Consider the following 19952-nt stretch of genomic DNA (forward strand, 5'->3'; position numbering starts at 1 on the left):
CCCGCTTCTATAGTTTTCCCAAGTAGTGGGCCTTCACGTGAACAACCTTTATGAAAGCTCCATCTCTTTTTTTTTTTTTTTTTTTTACGCACTTGTAATTTCTCGGAGATCAATGAACATGCTTTACTTATTTAGTGTATTGTGCTAAATACAGATAAAACATATACATCACCAAGATGTGTTATTTCCTCTTTTTTTTCTTTTTTTTTTGATGATGTGACTGTACTTGAAGTTTTGAAGTTTCAAGTTGCCTACGTACCCTTGGTTGAGGAGGGATCAAGTCATGACGTAGTTCAAATGAGTGATGATTTTTTTTTTTTTTTTTTGATGATTTTGCCGTACACAGTTTATGCTCTTGCGGGCCAGGAGCGTTTGGTGCCGTTTGCAGTTTCAGCTCGTGCAGGCAATGAGCGTTTTGGTGCCGTTTGCAGTTTCAGCTCGTGCAGGCAAGGAGCGTTGGTGCCGTTTGCAGTTTCAGCTCGTGCAGGCAAGGAGCGTTTTGGTGCCGTTTGCAGTTTCAGCTCGTGCAGGCAAGGAGCGATTGATGTCGCCTTTTATGCTCGTGCAAACCAGGAGCGTTGGTTGTCGCCTTTTAGGCTCGTGCGAACGAGGAGCGTTGGTTGTCGCCTTTTAGGCTCGTGCGAACGAGGAGCGTTGGTTGTCGCCTTTTAGGCTCGTGCGAACGAGGAGCTTTTGTTTGTTGTTGTGGATTTGTCAAGCGATCTGGGAGAGGCGTTCCTCACAATCTTCATAGGAAGAAGCCTTGACCGAGTAATTGAAAAAGTCTTCTGGGAAGAGGTCGCACATTGTGATGGGGATGGACGATCTTTGTGTCGAGATTTCATTATCTTCAACACTTTCACATTGTTCTGGAGGTTGACAAGAGCTGTTTTGCCCCCTTTCCGATTGGTGAACTTGTGGAGGAGACCTATGTTTCTTGTGCATTTTCTTTGGAGTGACATAAGTCCATCCTTCAACTTCACTTGACGTGACTGACATGGTTTTGGAGCATGCCCCCAGCGGTTGAGGTGAAGATTTTGAGTTCAAAGAGCCAGAAGTGACGGTGGTATAGTTTGACTTTACCACATCATTAAGATCTAGCTCGATGATCCCTTTCTGAGCTAACTTCATGATGAGATCTTTTAGCACAAAGCACTTTTCCGTCGGATGACCAATGAAGCGGTGGAATTTACAGTACCTTGGACTGTCAGTACGGTTCATCTCTTCCGGCCGTTTGCACTCAGGTAGGTCGATCACCTTTTTGTCAAGCAAGTCTTTCAACATGGCAACCACGTCAGAGTCGGGGAATGGATATGTCTTCTCCTCAAGCTCCTTCAAAGTGCGTCTACGTATCTCTTGATCACGAAAAGCTTCGGTTTGAATCGCCTTGCCTCGTGTATGGGTTTTGACTGGAGTTGTGTTGACCGTCATTGCTTCCTTGGTGGGTTTCCACACAGCCTTATCCACCTTGGGCCCCAAAACTTTGTCATTCTTGTAGTCGGCGATCTGTTCTTTCTTCTCATGACGGGTAATGCTTAACTCCATATCATGGGCGCGGGTGGCTAACTCCTCAAATGTTCGTGGTTTAATGCCTTGAAGGATGCAGTGTAGTCCCCACTGCATGCCTTGAACGCACATCTCAATGGCAGAGATTTCAGAAAGCCGATCTTTACAATCCAGACTTAAGGAGCGCCATCTATTTATGTAGTTGATGACAGGTTCATCTCTCCACTGTTTCGTACTGGTCAGCTCTAGCATGCTTACAGTACGACGAGTGCTGTAGAAACGGTTGAGGAATTCCCTTTCTAGCTGGTCCCAACTGTTGATAGACTCAGGTTCGAGGTCGGTGTACCAGTCAAAAGCGTTACTTTTCAGCGAACGTACGAACTGTTTGACAAGGTAGTCTCCCTCTGTCCCAGCATTGTTGCAAGTTTCAATGAAATGGGCGACATGTTGCTTCGGGTTGCCTTTTCCATCGAACTGCATGAATTTTGGGGGCTGATAACCCCTTGGCATCTTCAAAGCATCAATCTTCTTGGAGTAAGGCTTTGAGTACAGTACGGAGTCATGCGAGCTTCCTTCGTACTGTGTCTTGACAGTGCTTGCGATCATCTCCTGTAGCTGCTGGATAGAGAGAGATTCCATGAACGCCGTTGCTTGGTCTAGCTTCAGCTTCTCTTCGACTTTCTCCACTGGAGGCTCCTCTTCTTCGTCGACTTCTTTCTTTAATAGGCCAACATTTTGGTCGACTTTCACGTCGGGCAGCGCATCTAGTTGGTTGACAAGTGCGGCAATCTGCAAGTCCTTCTCTTCCACAGTCTGTGTAAGCTTTGCAATTGCTTCGCTCATTTGAGCCAGTTGTTCTTCAACAGAGGTGACGCCGATGGTCATGACTTGTGCAACCAATAGACATGACTTTCCTTCAGACATCCATAGTGCTGATGAAGAACCCCATTGGCCATTTTGGGGTGTCATCTTGTGTGCCTCAATAGCATGCTTTGGTGCCCCCATCAAGGTCAGGTGGATGACCGACTCGCGCCTTTGATGTTGCTCTTGCTTGCTTAGCAGTACCAACTTTGCAGCGGCATGTTGAGAAGTGGTTGTGGCACCAATGGATGCTCCATTTGCGGCGGAAGTGCTTATGCTTCTTCCCTTGGTGGTTGCAAGAACGGCTTGTCCCTTGCTTGATGCCATTGATTTTGGAGGTGTGCTTTGGTTGTTGTCAACTCCATAACCATGCTCCTTCAACTTCTTTTGAGTTTTGGTGAGGTCACGATCTTTGTCGTTGACGGTGTTTGAAACCTTCTTTCCAAGATTTGAAGAGGAAGCAAAGTCATGCCTAGCCTTTGACATGAGTTCGTAGGCATTTGGGTTAAAGCCTTCTTCGGTCTTCTTAGTTGGAAGAGAGCTTGGTTTCACTTTGACACCATGTTGCGCCTCCAGACGGTTGATGAGTCCGGCGGTTTGCAAGTTTTTCTCCTCTGCAGTCTTTAGCAGCCTTGCAATTGTTTCCTTCATCTGAACCAACTGTTTTTCAATGGAGGTAGTGCCGATAGTCATGACTTGTTCTTTGTTTGAAGCCATGGACTGTGCTTAAATATCTTGAACGGAGACAGAGATGAGAGGTAGAGATTGTCCCACCGGGCGTGCCAAATTTGTGAACACGAAAGTTTCCTTGAAACAAGAAACCAGAATAACGTGTACAAAATAATATTTTTGTGTTTATGATTTTGGGGTTACTATCTCTCTTAAATTTGGTCCTCTGATTCTATCTCCGTAAGATCTAGATTTGTTGATCCAAGGGCCGTCGAGGCTTGATCTTGGATGAACAGTTGTAAGTTTCTTCAAGGGCCTTCGGGGCTTGATCTTGAATGTTGATGGATGAGCGGATCTTCAAGGGCTTTTGGGCTTGATCTTGAAGAACGGTTGGTTTTCTTCAAGGGCTGTCGAGGCTTGATCTTGAATGAACAGTTGGTTTTCTTCAAGGGCTTTTGGGCTTGATCTTGAAGAATAGATGTGTGGATTTGTTTGTTGATCCAAGGACCGTCGGGGCTTGATCTTGGATGAACAGTTGTTGAACGGATCTTCAAGGGGCGTTGGGCTTGATCTTGAAGAATGGGTGTATGGGTTTGTTGAGGTTGTTGATCCAAAGGGCCGTTGGGGCTTGATCTTAGGATGAACGGATGATGAATGATGAACACTTTCTTCAAGGGGCCGTCGGGGCTTGATCTTGAGTTGGTGGGAGTTCTTCAAGGGCCGTTGGGGCTTGATCTTGAAGGAGGATTTGACGAAGAACGAAGAGTGCTTTCTTGATCCTTCGGAATTCTTAGGAATTTGGATGCTTGAGAGCTTTGGAGTTTCAAAGCTTCAAGGATTTGGGGAATTCTCTTCCAATTTGGGAGTAGAGAAATGTATTTGTGAATTCCTTGATGCTTGATACCTTGATGGAGAAGCCTATTTATAGGCTTTGAGAATGAATCACCACCACAAAATATTTTTTTCCTTTCCAAGCACCATTGCCTAATTTTCCCACTTAATGCAATATTGAAATTGAAGTGGTGTAACTTATGACCTAATTTCCCACTTAATACCATTTTAAACTTGAAGTGGTCTAACTTATGGCCTAATTTCCCACTTAATGCAATATTGAAATTGAAGTGGTGTAACTTATGGCCTAATTTCCCACTTAATACCATTTTAAACTTGAAATGTGTATGCTTTGTCATTGTCCAAATGAGAAAAACTTGCTTTGATCCGTAATGGATTGAAGTGTGCTTACCTTGTCATTGCCCAAATTGAGAAGAAAAACCTTGTTTAATCATCCAAGGGTATTTCTTCCTATTTTGTTGAGTCACATGCCATGTGTACAATTTGTACGACACGTGGCGTATGCCATGTATGCCTTGACACGTCAAAACTTTAATGCGTTGGGTGAACATTTGTTTTACTGAAATTTCGATGTCTACAGTCCCTTCTTCTCAACCAACAATATCCCACAATCGGAGCATACCTTCTATCTCTGAGCATCTATTTTTCTTCATAGCCATTAAATTATATTATTCAAAAGAGAATCAAAATATTAAAACGAAAACACACAAAGCTGCAAATGAAGAAAACGAGAAAGTGAAGATCACTACATGGTAGTAAATACTTGGCTTTAGTTTTTTTTAATTCATTAATTTATCTGCATGCTTACATTAGAAAACTTAATTGTAAATCTTTTTTTTTTTTTTGAAGAACTTAATTGTAATCTTTGACAGGATGTTTGCCCTTCTTCTTCGTAATTAATTGAAAACTAAACACATTCGTCAAGGTGTAATTACGTGATGCAAAATAGTATCTTCGTAATTAATTGAAAACTAAACACATTCGTCAAGGTGTAATTACGTGATGCAAAATAGTAAAGAATTCTATCATCAATTTTGTCGAATAAAGAGCTAAACTAGTCTCAACATTATTTTTTTCGAACTGTGGTTTTCACTTCCGTTTTCTCTTCCTGCACGGTATGTTTGTTTATCCCGGAATGTCAACTCAATATCAAATTCAGACCAGTTCAAGGTTGTAGTTGGAAAACACAAAAAGCATTGTTTGAGTTAGTTTCATCCCTAATTGATGCTCTATGCAATGAGGTCAGCAAAGCTCGATTCAACAACTCAACCCTCTGACTTTCTCAGGTTATTTGCATGCACCATACGCAACTAAGAACTTTGACTTTCATCCTACAGTTAAAAACCCTAATAAACTCTTTAAAATTAGTCAAATCACAAATTAGTAGTCTCATTACTAAACCTTTGAGAAGACAAAGTAATCCAATGGAGGGAACAAATTACATGTGAACCTCGTAACAAAATTTCACCTTACTAGTCGAGTTATATTAGCATCAGTTGTCCACACAAGCATGAATAACTGTAAATTAATGATAAATCGTGAGCAACAATAGTATAAGAAACTTATGTGTAAACCGGTGAGACTAGCATTTTTTTTCTTTTAGTCGGAGTTTAACCCGTCGTGTATATGCAACACATTTGTTTATGATTTGTCTTAACATAATTGATGTCATGTTGCAGGTGGTGCTTATATAAATAATGTAGCCTGACATAAGAAGCAATATTTGTTTACATGCTCAACTCTCAATTATCTTGTTAATTAATAATTAATAAACTCCAATACTATAAAAATGGTTTTATCAAATTAGACAGACATGAACAACCCAAGAAGTAAAACAGAAAACGAACACATCACGAAACCAGATTGATATATACCCTTCCAGGAACAGACATTTCCACCCTTTTCCCCTAAACATCAACTCCTCGACAACCATATATCTATATATACACACATATACATACATACATACATATGTATATTTATAGTTCCTTCTAGCTTCCAAAGATGATTAGAATTTTGGGTCAGTCTCAAAATTTCAAATTTCCAATGTTTCATTCAAGTTTGATTGGTTTTTTGCTTCTGAATTTTCTGGTGTTCCATGTAGAAGCACAACCTACAGGCATAGAATATTCTACTGATGAACAACTAAACTTTCAACCAAGTGTTGCTTTGGTGATTGGAGTTCTAGCAATCTTCTTTGCACTGACTTTTTTCTTTCTTGTATATGTGAAATTCTGCCACGGAAGGGCTTATGTGGTAGGAAACAACCGTCTCCAGGCAACAGGACTTGTCACCGCAAGTGCTCGATTTTCCGGTATTGACAAGACAGTGATTGAGGCCCTACCCTTTTTCAAATTTTCTTCACTGAAAGGGTCGAAAGAAGGCCTCGAATGCGCAGTCTGTCTGTCGAAATTCGAAGATATTGAAATCCTCAGGCTGCTTCCCAAATGCAAACATGCTTTTCACATCAGCTGCATTGATCACTGGCTTGAAAAACACTCGAGCTGTCCTCTCTGCAGACACAGGGTTAGTTCCGAGGACTTAACTTCCATTACCTACTCAAACAGCATGAGATGGATTAATCAATCAGAGTGCCGCCAGGACTCGAACATAGAGCTCTTTGTTCAGAGAGAGGAGGATCACCACGGTTCTTCAAGATTCAGTGTGGGAAGCAGCTTTCGAAAAGTTGAAAATGCGATTGATAAGGAACTGTTGATCCAAGAAGTTGCTGATGTGACAGAGGAAGGTCAGAAGATCCTGCACAAGCACAAGCACAAAATTGTTGTTTCGGATCTTGAGTTTAAGAACAGATGGAGCAATGTGAGTTCCTCTGACCTCCTGTTCTTGAATTCTGAGATGCATAACACGATGTCAAGCGATAGGTTCTCTTTCAGACAATTAAAGGATGAGCAGTTTTCGCCTGCGAAAGCAACAGGAAATCAGGAGATTGTGAAGATTAGGGAGGAGATGGAGATGAAGAGATTGTTTGAGGACAAATTTAATACAATGAGCAAACATAGTTCAGCTTTGGTTCCTTCTGCTTCAGATAGCATAGAGACGTCAGCTCATGCCTCAAGTTCTGTGAATCAAGGCGAGAAAAGATCCATGTCCGAAATCACTGGTCTTTCGAGATTTGGGACCTTGGGTTTTAAGAGCAGGACTAGAGAGCTTTCTCTGCTCGAAAACAATGCGAAGGAAGAAAGAACAAGGCGGCTTTGGTTGCCGATTGCCAGAAGAACAGTCCACTGGTTTGCCAACAGAGAGAAAAGGTCTCCACAGCCTCAACGGCCTTTAGATGTATAAGTTGGATCAAGAGAAGATTTAGGTTTCATAGGATTTAGGTAGTTTGTTTCGAAGTTTTAGAGGAATACACGCACTTTCAACACTGTTTTATTTTTCGATTCCTTTGTAACAATACATCGTTCTAAAATTTTAAGGACACATGTAGCTTCTATAGATGTCAATAGGAGTCTTATACAGATATCAACTTCTTGAATCAATGAAATTATATGTTGTCGTTTGCTTTTGCTTCGAGAACATATTGCTTCTTTGCCAAGAAAGGAATTTGAATAACTGCAAGACAGTACCAAAATTTTTAGAAGACAAATAAATCACATACAAAACTGAACTGAAACATAGAGGTGACAAGTTACCTGCGAGAGCTCGTAACAAAAATTTCAATCTCTTTAACCGGTTTTCACCCTGCGTGCTAACGACTGCATTAGCTTATCTTAACGTGATATGTTAATGTTTTCTTTTTCCTAGCAGGCATATTCCTCCTTTTCCATCACAAAAATTCTCTAAAGCTCATAACGAAAATTTCAATTTGTGCAACGGGTTTTCACCCGTCGAGCTAATGACTGCATTAGCTTAATGGTTTGTATTAACGTGACTGATGTCATGTGGCAGCTGGTGATTGTATTTATAGTGTAGGATGATTCCAAAAGAAAATCCATAAGAAGCCACAGTTGTCTAAACCCTAATATACTGCAATATGAAAATAACTTATCGAATTAGGACACACAAAAACTGCCAAAGAAGAAACCAAGAAAGCTGAACTATTACAAACCAGATTGATATTTCCATTAAACTTCAATTTCTCCCACAAGCATATATGTCTATATAGTTCCTTTTTTCGTTTGCAGAATGCTTCGAAAAGATGATTAAAATTTTGGGTTGTCAATATTTTGATCTTCCAATGTTTCATTCAAGCTTGTTTGTTTTGCTTCTCAACTGTGTGGTCTTCCATGTTGAATCACAAGCCCCAGATGTGTCTTCTGATGAAGGAAATAAATATCAATCAGGTGTTCATATGGTTATCGGTGTTCTATCTATCATGTTTTCATTAACTTTTGTGCTCCTAGTGTATGCCAAATACTGCTATAGAAGAGTTCCTGTTCGACAAAACAGTCTCCTGGAAACAGGACTTATCAGTAGTAGTTCTCGGTTCTCTGGGATTGACAAGACAGCGATTGAGGCACTTCCCTTTTTCAGATTCTCTTCTCTCAAAGGGTCAAAGGAAGGTCTCGAATGCGCAGTCTGCCTATCGAAATTTGAAGATATTGAGATTCTTAGATTGCTGCCAAAATGCAAACATGCTTTTCACATCAGCTGCATTGATCACTGGCTGGAAAAGCACTCAAGCTGTCCTCTCTGCCGGCACAGGGTTAGCTCTGAGGATCTTACATTCGATACCTTCTCAAATAGCATGAGGATCTTGTCGAATAACCAATCAGAGAATCAACATGACTCGAGCATAGATCTCTTTGTTCAGAGAGAGGAAGATCACCGCGGTTCTTCGAGATTCAACGTAGGACGCAGCTTTCGAAAAAGCGAAAAGGTGGTTGAGAAGGAAGATGAATTGTTAATCAAGGAAGAAGCTGCTCGTAGTGATGTGACAAAAGAGGATGACAAAATCCTGCACAAGCACAAACACAAAATTCTTTTTTCTGCTCTCGAGTTCAACAACAGATGGAGCAATCTGAGTCCATCTGATCTTATGTTCTTGAATTCGGAGATGCTCAACACGGTGTCAAGCAACAGATTCTCTCCCACAAAATTAAACGATGAGCAGTTTTTGACCGCGAAAGCAACGGGAAATGAGGAGATTATGAAGATCAGGGAGGAGATGGAGATGAAAAGATTGTTTGAGAACAAAGTTAGCACAATGAACAAAAACTGTCCAGCAACAAAGTCAATTGTTCCCTCTACATCAGATACTACAGCATCTTCAGCTCATGCCTTGAGTTCTACGAATCTAGGAGGGAAAAGATCAATGTCCGAAATCACTGTTCTTCCGAGATTTGGGAACTTGGGCTCCAAGGACAGGACCAGAGAGCCTTCACTGCTCGAAAACAATGCGAAAGAGGAAAGAATGAGACGGCTTTGGATGCCGATTGCCCGAAGAACAGTCCAGTCGTTTGCCAATAGAGAGAAAAGGTGTCCATAGATGTATGATGATTTTGGTATCAATTCATGCCTTCAGTTTCCATAGATTTTAGGTACTTCATTCACTAGTTCAATATAATTGCTATCAAATTTCAAGTACCAACTTCTTGAGTCCATTTTTTTTTACTTTGACAAGACAATATCACAAACTACTCTAATCTACATGGTGTGGACTTCGAACTTCGGTTTTTTCCAAGAAAACCACCCTTGTTCCATGAACAAAAATCATGCTATTTCCCTCAGTTTCAACAATTAATGATTGAAATCTCTTTTTATATATCAAACTCTTTGATGAAATAATGATGAAATTGTTAGCCACCTAAATTTACACAAACCAACAACAACAACAACAACAAAGCCTTACTTCACTAAGTGGAGTTTTACTGTATGAATCTTAGAACGTCACTGCACTCAGTTTTGCGCTAGGTCTTTTGTTAACTAAGTACTCCTTGTATTTTCTTAGAGTCTCTTTCTAATTCCTCCTAAAATTACACCAAGCCAACATCAATTTATTTGTAGTTGACTTAAAAAAAAATTATAAAATTACAGCTCCCACATTTTTAAGCCAAGTAAATTAATCTAATTAGTCCTTAAACTTAAAACGTCATGGTTAATCGTGTCTAATGATGATCACATCTGAAAACGACTTTGATGAAAAGATTAAAGAAGATGCTCTTTGAAACCATCGGACGGACCATTTTGATCTCTTTGGTTGGAAAAATTCAACTTTCATCTGTCACTTGTTGTTTTCTCATGAAATTTAGAATCCTGAAATGTTATCATTATTTTTTAAAAAGTCAACAAAATTACTGGTCACGGTTGTGGTAATGATGTCAGAGCTTAGTCTGCTTCATTTGTCCTCAAGGAAAGCAGTCACTAATCAACTTTGCATGTTTATCTTAATTATGTATTAATCTTAATTTTTTGTTTTTGTCCTTACAAGTTGTCGTCGGCTTGATCCTCTTAATTATTATTTTATATTTTTCTGCAATTCTTATATTATGAAATTAGTTATTGGATTAGAATTCGTTTTGAAGTATTTTTTTTAAATGATTGAAAGCGTTTTTATATAAATATTTTTGAATATCAAAACACTTAAAAGCACATTTTTTTCAAGATTCACTTGCATATTACTAAATATTGGTTTTTAAAAAATTCACCAAAAGCATTTCACATATTTTAAAGCATTTCCAAACAAGTTCAGAATAACCGTGACTTGCCACCAATTATCTATTTTAAACAAAAATAATAATAAAATAAAAAAACTCATGCATTATATAAATATATGATGACCCCATTTGTGATGGTACTTCGATACTTAATTGGAATAGGATCCAATAGGTGCTCTCTTCTCTTTGTTTGAAAATCCTTCTAGTTAAGAGCGTTTTTTGATAACTAAAATGCTTTAGCAATATTTGGCAAAAATAATTAAAGGCGATTCTTGATTCTAAAAGCAATTTTCGATGTTTTGTGGACAATGTGCTTCTTCAAGAAATACTTCCACTAGATTCTTCATGAAACAAAATAAATAAATAAACAAAAATTGTTGCCCTCCAAGATAATTTATAGCATGAATCATTGAACCCGTATAAATGCAAGTACATCATACAAAAGCAAGCATTACTCGCAATAATTGTGCATAAAGCGTATGTAAGTGACTTTTTTAAGTCCTTCGTTGAAGCTTAGGCTCAATCCTGGACAGACAGTAGAAACTACCAAACTGGAGTAGAGTAGGGGTAGAAAGAATTTCTGATGGAGCGGTGAAATACGTAGAAATCAAAAAGAACACCAACGAATTAGTTTGACAAAATAAACACATCATGTTGATGAATGTCGCAGACCCACATTTAAAGGTGGTGAGGTTGGTTCCGTCGGTTCTTTAGGATGCTCTAACATACCTGATATTTAAGTTGTTCTAACCATTATATCTTTATTTAAAAATACAAAACTAAAAATTTAACGATTAAAACATCCGGAGCACCCAAGAGTTTTTGTGGTTCCATTTGGAGCTCCAAGTGGCACTTGCAACAAGTGAAGCAAGTTCATGGTCAAGAGTTGAAGAACATGTTCGGCCCCACACACAACACCACCCAAGTCCGCGATGGTGTCCCCACCCTATGGCCGAACAACCAAACATTTTTAAACCTTGGCCCTTAAAATTGACAAGCTATATGAGAATTTGAACAATCAAAGCATCAGAGAAAATGAGAACAAGATTTAATAAAACTTGCTGGAGATCAATCAGTAAGGTTTTCCATAAATCAGAGATTCAAGTATTTACAACACATAAGAAAATGTTACAAGCGAATTCCAATAGTAATCGATAAGAACAATGGATACTGGGAGACTCGCGAGCCGCAGAAGTACAACTGGAAAACTATAATTTCATCAAGGAATTACCCCTCATTCATCTACACATATATGTATTTACAGAGGGGAGAAATTCGCCGAAAAGAAAAAGAGTGAAAGGAACAGAAAATTCATGAACCGGCCTCTCCATGAACTAGTCAAACGGCTATCAGTAGCGGCCTGTGATCCCAGAAGATATATGCTCTTCTAATGCAGCTACTATGTAATCACGTAAAATATAACAGGACCACAGGCAAGGTGAATCTCAGGATTGTACGTTCTGCATTTCCTTTATGGGTTTTGTATGTCCTGCGAGTCAAATCTCACAGCAGAGACGAACCCCCACCTGGAAATTTTTTACAAATGTGGGAATTCGTGTATTTTTTTATCCTTCTACCAGTCGTCAAACCATTCAGGAGTGTCGAGTTCTTCTCCATTTCGAGATGGAGAAGCTGGAGGAACAGAACAGTTCTCGGAGTGACTTCCCAAATGTTGAGTTATGCGAGAGGTGATCTCATGAGGAACGGGCAAACTACGGTCTTTGATCCCTTCCCAGTCAGTGCCATCAAACCAGGGATGCCTTTTGACAGATTCATAACCTTGGCTCCCTAGTCTGGTGTTTTCATCAACCTCGAGTAACTGAACATATTATTATAAATAGAAGCGTGTGAAAATTCCTTAAGAGAGAGAGAGAGAGAGAGAGAGAGAGAGACTAAAGATTCCTACAATACCTTAGTGATGAGATCAACAACTTCAGGACTAAAAGTTTGCGGTAGAGTTAGCTGTCCCCTTGCGATCTTTGCAAATGTATCAAGCTCACTTTGTCTCCATGAGCCAAATGGCATTTCACCCCGTAGCATGAAGTATATCAACACTCCTAATGCCCACCTGCAAATTTGCAAACAAGTTCAGGACTGCAGGAGGTCTCAGAAAGATACTGTCAAGACAACCATAAAATAAAACAATATGAAATATATATACAACTTAGATCTCAATGCCTAAAACTGCAATAATTCCACCGTTACCAACAAAGGAAGGGGTCTGTTTCCATCTTAAAACTTTTTCCAGAGATCTTAAACAAATCTAGATACTTGCAAATCTCACTGGGTTTCCTAGTAGAATCACATCTTCTAGCAAATATACACTCAAGTCCTCTAGCATATATTCTCACTATACCATTAATCCTAATACTGATTTTGTAATTTTATGAATATTTCTGTCGAGAATTTTATATCAACACTTAGTGGGATAATGCCTTGTTGTTGTTGTTGTATGAATATTTCTGTCGAGCATTTTCCTCGAATTTCTCGCAAATTCTCTAAGCCTCCATACTGTCTAATCCTGAATAATTTACTTCCACAATTTATTTCACATTTTCATGAAAAGCTACATAAACTTTTTTATTGATGTATAGAATATCTAGTTTAGGATAAACAAAGAATGTATTGCCTTATTACCAGTCGGATGGAAAACCATGGCCTTTTCCCTGGACTACCTCTGGAGCTAAAAAGTCCACCATTCCACAAATTGTATATGTTCTTTCGCCGGATAACTTCTTCCCAAACTTGAAGTCCACTAGCTACAATATAGCAAAATTTTAGTAATTAAGCATATTTCATCTTCCTCCTCTTCAATTATTCCAGCGTCAATCCAGATACTATGAATGAACACGATTCGGTATGAAAAACAAAACATTACAAACCTGTAAATATCCTGTTTGGTCCAACATTATAACATCAGGAGACAACCCTCTGTAGAGAACGTCATTCTGAAAGTCAAATTACAAAGAAAAATAAAATGAGAGATGTTGAGAAAGATAGATGTTACTTAAACAGTCACGGGACTAGGAGTTAAAACAAAATGGTGGAATAAGCTATGTCCAGACGATGGACCTTGTGGAGATCTGCCAACCCAGCAACTAGAGAGGCTGCAAAAAATTTAGCAGACGGTTCATCAAGGGGAGTGCGAAGTATCGAAGCCAACGGACAAGCAAGGCAAGTATTAAACAGTATGCCAGCATGTGTCTGATCAACACACGTGCACAGAAACTGTGGCACACACGCTGAAGAGCTCATACTCTTGATTAGATCCTTCTCTTTTAACACTTGCGCTTCCTTTCCCATCCTTCTGACCATTTGCTTTGAAAACCTTTTCAAACTGAACAATTTTTCTGATAGGCAATCAGATTTAACAAGAAGAATTCCCGTCAGCTTATGTACTGTTTTAAACAAAAATAAATTCTTCTCAAAATGTTGCATCTACTAATTGGTCTCCCCCATTCAATGCAGTATGTGTTATCAACTTCTTTGTCTAACAAATGATACATCATTTATTACTTCAACATAAATCCTGCATCATGTAGAAGCCCAATCTAACAAAATAAAACCAAAAAATGAAACGAACCCTAAAACACAAACAACCAACCTGAATCTCTTAAACGAACAACTCCAATTTCACTGCAGTCAGTGCTATACAAAATTGTTCTCCATTCCTAAAATGGAAAAATATATAGCATCAACGAATGACACAATAACTCAATTAAGCATTTATCCTTAGAAACTCGGAAACGTATAAACAAGCAGGACACTCAATTCCATACTAGATCAGACAACTGGACGTCAGAAAGAGCAGACATATCAATATTCTTGGCAGATTCCTTTGGAACTTCTGAAGAATAATCCCTCGACCTACAAATGACATCAACCAACAGCATCAGAAATATGCAACAGTCATGAGATATCCTGTTTAATAAAAAAATAACTTTAAGAAACTGTCATATGCCATTAGAGAGTTCCAGTGTTAACCATGGACTTCAAAAAGGTAGATTAGTAAAATTTATGAACTGAGACTTCCAGAGTAACATACTTCTGATCATCCTGAGAAATCTTTGTCAAAGGGCCAACGGCTGAATCAAAATTTTCCTTTGTTAAAACAGCACAGGTGACATCTCCCACAGCAACTGCTCTAAACAAATCAATACGTTCTCCAAGAAGTGCCCATTCACCAAAGCAGCTTCCCTCCGTCTTCTCCACTGAGAGCTCTTTACTGCTCTGAGGATGATCATCTTCTTTTTGATAGTCAGACTTGAGACTCCGGACAACTGAACTACTAGCTGAATTTGCATCACAAGTAATCCTGACTTTTCCCTTCCGGATAATGTATAATCCAACTAGGTCTTCACTCTGGTCTTCACTCTGCATATACGCGTGAAATACACATTATATACAGGAATAAAGAGTAAATGATATTCTTAACGAAAATAAAGTACCTTACTGACTATTGTCTGGCCTTCTGAAAAGGAAACTTCAGACAGAGAATCAGCGATGTGGCTTAGCTGTAAGATTGTCAGCCTCGATAGAAGATCCACTGATCGAAGCAACTTCAAATATGACAAATTAGAAAACTCTGACGTTAAAATTCCACGAAAGTCTTCTCTTTTCAAAGCCCAAAGAGTTCCACTGGTCACAGCATGAACGGAGGCCTGCAGTGGTTTGTTATGCCTGTAGTACCATATATCCCAGAATCAATTAAATAGAAATTAGAAAAACATATGATGCACTATTACAAGGCGAATCAGACAGACCAAGGAAAGCCTAAACAACCATTTCCTAAACCAACAGATAAAAAAGGTAGAAATAATTAACTCACATTAGCGCTAGTTCTCCAAAGGATGACAGCTTATCAGCTGTATAGTGCTGCAGAACCCTCGGAAGCTCTCCATCTTTTTCTTCCTGCCATGATCGTATCCAGTCAACAAAAAAGCTGTGGGGTCTCATGAAAATGACCCAAATGAATTTCAAGTAGAAAAAGGATATATTTAAAACCTGGGTCGCCAACACCTCAAATTCTCCACTGCCAACAACATAAAAGCAGTCACCCTCACCACCCTACAAAATACAATAATTGTTACAAGTAATATAACCACACAAAATCGTAACATTTAACTTCTCTATATTTTGTACATGGAGTCTGTAGGCTGTTTTTGGCAATGGATCAGCATTGTGAATGTAACTTCAAAAATTAAACCAATATTGCAACCCTACGGACCACTCATTTACTAGGCAGGAGGTCCAGAAAATTAGTTACATAAATTGTAAATAAGTCTGTTTTAGTTACATAAATTTCTTGGCCATAGGGGTAATCATTAGTTTGTATATACTATTTTCTTCTTTCTGTAGAAGTTCACGATCCTGAATCCTGCTGTTGGAAAACATTCCAAGTAAATTTCAACTACACCTGAATTGATAGTTTATTACTTATATTAATTCTTTTCAGATTGGTGATGTCATAAGTCCATGGCTGCCACTCATGACTCTGCCCAAAGCACTACAATTATGCGCAAGAGCTATGAAAGGCTATCACTATAAACAAGAAAAAGGAAAAATTAAAGAAAACGAACCTGTCTAACAACAACATCTCCAGGCTGGAACTCAACCCTTTCCATGCAATCCAATAACACCTGACACTGAGAATCAGTGAGCTTTCTGAAGAGGAAATGGTCATGCAAAGCCCGCTGAATGTGTGCCTATTTACCACAAGAAAATTTTCAAAGTAAGAACTCGCGGTAAAGAAATTGGTATCATTTCCGCTCTTTCATACAAATCACAACAAACAGAAAGCATACTTCTTCCTCCCAAGTCTTTCTGTGGGATGGAGGTGGAGGAACCCAAATTTGCCCATTTTCTAGAGAACTCTCAATCACACGAAGGCGTGCCCTTGACAAATCATGTCTGGTGCGCTGGTTGCTAGAGTTCCACCCAGTGGGTGAAGGAGATTCGCATCTTGTAACCTCTACAACTTGAGGAACAGTTGGTCGTAAAGCAGCAGCACAGCTTACTGATTGACCGATGGACATCTATAATAAAAAGACATTATTAGTTGACTACATTTCAGCAAATCATATTTACATGAAGACTATGCACAAAAAAACATCATTGTTTGGACAGCAAGTCCTCTTACATCAGTCAGCCCATTCACATGCACAACGATCACTGTAATATCATCTGTACGAGTTTCATACTGCAGCCAGAGTTTATATGATTCAGCTACAATTGCAGCACAAGCATCACGGGGATCTTTAAATTTTGCAACCTGTAAATATAGTAACAGAATCAAGAGAAGTGGAAAAAATAGAAAAGACCATGAAGAAATGCTCAACCAAACTAAACTCGTCATGCCCAACAATAAGAAAGCAAACAAACAATCATAATCAGTGGCAACGAACTTATAAGCGTCGAATAATCAGAGATAAATAAGTCTTAACAGATTCCACACTTGAATTGCAACAAAGAGAAAGCAGGATACCTTACCATATCCACCACAGCTTGGCTAGAAAGGAACTCAAAAACTCCATCACTAGCAAGCACAAAGAAAGGATTATTCTGTGTAAGCTCTAAAACCACGATTTCAGGGTTGGCAACAACCCCAATTGTTTCAGCAGTCGAATCACCAATACTCCTCGTAAAAGCTGTTCCAGGATACATTCCGTTTGGCACCCACAATCTAGGTGGATCACCATCATCGCTTTCTTCAGTTCCCCAACACTGCACATCTGGATTCTTCAGCCCTTCAATCTGATCCAATGTAAGAACTCTTGCACCACAAAGCTTAACCCTTTCGAGCTCGTCCACTCTAAATGGGGTTTGATCAATTGAAAGATCCACAGCCACGATGTCATCCCCTTTCCTCTCTGCTATAACAGCCCTTGAATCACCCGAATTCGCAATGCATATTGTCCTACCTCGAACCAAAACTGTAATTGCAGTTGTCCCGCTCATGCTATCATCCAAACTATCAGCGTGCAACTGAGAATTGGTTGCAATAAACGCAGAATGGCATGCCTCGACAGCATCCACTTGAAACTTACTATTCCTAAGCAAATTCTCACACAACTTTCTTTTCACAAACTGCGAACACTGATCTCCGAATTCTCCATGACCGTCAAAGACCCCAAAGAAATGGTCATCCGGATTTGTCCCGAATGGCGTGTGGATGCAAAAGCTATCTTGGTTAGCCTTATCAAGAGCATCAGGGTAATAACCTCTCTGAGACAAATAAGAATACCGCATTTCGAAGTTTCCCGAAGGAACCTTGACAGTTCTTGACCCATTGGGAGGCAGAAACTGTGATGAAACCCTACGGAGCCTAGTGATACCCACCTCAGCATCCCCAGTTAAGCCAGACTGGTTGAACTGGTCTTGAAGCTCACCTACTTCTCCATTGGAGGAAGTAGGAGAGAACACTGGGATCTCAGCGCTCCTCACATCCTGATTCTCTTTCAATTTCGGACCTCTTGGAGAACAAGCCTCTCCAATGCAAACTCTCGAATACACACAACCCATCATTCAAAAACACAAATTGAATCGAACCCAGATGCCAAATTTACCTGAAAATTCATCAGTTTCAAGTTCGAACGAGCTCAATCACTCTGCAACCCATCGCTCGAAAAAGCAAATCGAAAGGAACCCAAATGCCGATTTACCAGAAAATTCATCAGCTTCGAGTTTGAACGAGCTCAATCACTATACAACCCATCATTCAGAAATGCAAATTGAATCGAACCCAGTTGCCAAATTTAGCTGAAAATTCATCAGTTTCGAGCCTTCGAGTTCGAACGAGCTCAATGACTCTGCTTCCTCTGCTTCTTCGAGCAAAATAAATGAGATTTTGTTGGATTTTTCTCCGGCCTTATCTTCCACAGCTGCCCAGAAAACTACACTTTCAGAGAATGAAAGGAAACCGACCCCCCCCAAAAGTATTAATTTCCAAAGCCTTTATGAGATATTCAAACTGTTAGATATTGTACAGCAAATTGGAAAGCGACGTTCTTGATCTACTGTGCCTCTCACAACAACCGTTACAATAAAATACAACAATAATAGAAGCAAGTAAACGCACTTCTGGAAAAAGCACTTCTGAATCGTGAAATATTGGAAAACAGAGAGTTGGGTTCTGCAGAGGAAGCCCAGAATCTGTTTGCTTGAGTGACTCACTCAGCAGGTACTTCGCTTTTGCTTTGAGGAAGAGTTTGGGATCGGGGGAAGAGGGAAAGGGAAGGCGCGTGGGGACAGGGAGTGGTGGGGGTGCGGGTTGCGGATTACGGATTAGGCCGGTGTCACGTGTCAGTGTTGGCCTATGCAAATGTCACTCTGCATGCGTTTTTGTAGACGATGCTATTTCCACGCGCCGTGACGGGAAGTGTTCTTCACTTTCATGTTTTTATGGTATGATTGTTTGGAAAAGTAAATTTAGAGTAATAATCACTTCACTATCTAAAAGTATCGCATTTTTTTAACCTTTATTCATTAAATTTTTTATATTTCAATTTCATACCTAAAATTACGTTTTTCTTCCATAGTCATACTTCCGTTAGGTTAATTGTTAATAAATTTGTTAGTAAATGGTGTCAAATGGTGTCTAGTCATGAGAGTGTGTGCCAAATAGCATCCAATCATGAAAAAATGAAAATTTTCAAACTATAATAATAATTCCGACAATCCAACTTATTGGTCACGACAATGCCTAACATTTTTCAAATTTTATCTTTGTAACTTAGTGTTGTCTTGTAAAAAGATTAGTTTTTTTTTTTCCTCATAATAATTCATAAAAATTCTTTTCTATATATAATTTAAATGATAGATGAAAAATGATGCGACCATTCTCTAGGTTTTCTTGCATATGTAGATTAAGAATGATGTTGAGAGATCATCTACTTAAATTATATTTTGAAAATCACATGATACGACGGTTGTTGATTATATTCTTTTTTTTTAATTATTTAAACAATGAATTCAACAATCAACCGTCAGTACCACTTTTACAAAATATGATCTGTAAACTAAAAATTTAGTGGTTCTATGGGAAATGAAAACGACTTTGTAGAATGCGTCCCTTGTCACACTTCGCTTTCTTTTTTCATGCAATAATTGAATTATGCTTTTACAAAAGTGTGTATGCATATGACTATCTTCCATACTTTGAATGAGAAAGCCTCCCACGTTCACTCGTAATCACATAAACTTTCCCTAGTGGCCCTTCACTTCAAAAAGATATGCATGCCCCCCTTGAATTAACCTTCATTAATTTTTTTTCAGGTTCCAGAATAGTAGATTGTAGTAACTAAGCCGCCAGCTAGTTTCTTTTTGAAAAAAATTAAAAATTCGTGTATAGTTTAAATGTGACTAAAGGTGGGCAGAAATGCCTTTAGCCTTTTCAAATCCTATTTAAAATTAGTCCTATACACTACCGATCGAGTGTGGGATACCTCA

General features: G+C 39.1%; 1 protein-coding gene and 2 pseudogenes across 9 annotated transcripts; 2 read left to right on the forward strand and 1 right to left on the reverse strand.

Annotated features, from left to right (window-relative positions):
* The first annotated feature begins 5718 nt into the window (after nt 1–5718).
* LOC137746503 (E3 ubiquitin-protein ligase ATL42 pseudogene) lies at nt 5719–7448 on the forward strand (annotated as a pseudogene). The gene has a single exon (XR_015952318.1). The product of XR_015952318.1 is annotated as an E3 ubiquitin-protein ligase ATL42 pseudogene (transcript).
* Nucleotides 7449–7860: 412 nt separating this feature from the next.
* On the forward strand, nt 7861–9435 carry LOC137746601 (E3 ubiquitin-protein ligase ATL42 pseudogene; annotated as a pseudogene). Its single transcript, XR_015952320.1, has one exon. The product of XR_015952320.1 is annotated as an E3 ubiquitin-protein ligase ATL42 pseudogene (transcript).
* Nucleotides 9436–11567: 2132 nt separating this feature from the next.
* Nucleotides 11568–18819, reverse strand: LOC137746916 (protein phosphatase 2C and cyclic nucleotide-binding/kinase domain-containing protein). Of its 7 annotated transcripts, none has more exons than XM_088689837.1 (16): nt 16995–18702; nt 16645–16776; nt 16310–16540; nt 16085–16210; nt 15510–15572; nt 15334–15416; nt 14954–15185; nt 14551–14867; nt 14285–14372; nt 14110–14176; nt 13763–13855; nt 13578–13612; nt 13388–13453; nt 13143–13264; nt 12417–12573; nt 11568–12324 (listed from the first exon to the last, which is right to left on the reverse strand). In XM_088689837.1, the coding sequence occupies exons 1-16, from the start codon at nt 18027–18029 to the stop codon at nt 12079–12081; spliced, it is 3093 nt and encodes a 1030-aa protein (XP_088545963.1). In that variant the 5' UTR covers nt 18030–18702; the 3' UTR covers nt 11568–12078. The 7 variants fall into 7 exon arrangements, with proteins under 7 accessions (XP_088545963.1, XP_088545962.1, XP_088545952.1 ...); XM_088689836.1 differs by having other exon boundaries at nt 14551–14879; XM_088689826.1 differs by having other exon boundaries at nt 13763–13903; nt 14551–14879.
* Between the last annotated feature and the right edge of the window lie 1133 nt (nt 18820–19952).

This window comes from Pyrus communis, chromosome 2, assembly GCF_041283825.1.
Source record: "Pyrus communis isolate YQ-2024b chromosome 2, ASM4128382v1, whole genome shotgun sequence".
Taxonomy (NCBI): Eukaryota; Viridiplantae; Streptophyta; class Magnoliopsida; order Rosales; family Rosaceae; genus Pyrus; species Pyrus communis.

Coding starts and splice junctions, on each gene's coding strand:
- LOC137746916 (XM_088689813.1), bottom strand. CDS start 18,029: ATGATGGGTTGTGTGTATTCGAGAGTTTGCATTGGAGAGGCTTGTTCT. Junction 14,880..14,953: donor GCCAGACAATAGTCAGTAAG/GTACTTTATTTT, acceptor GCGTATATGCAG/AGTGAAGACCAGAGTGAAGA. Junction 13,904..14,109: donor TGTTCGTTTAAGAGATTCAG/GTTGGTTGTTTG, acceptor TGTTTAAAACAG/TACATAAGCTGACGGGAATT.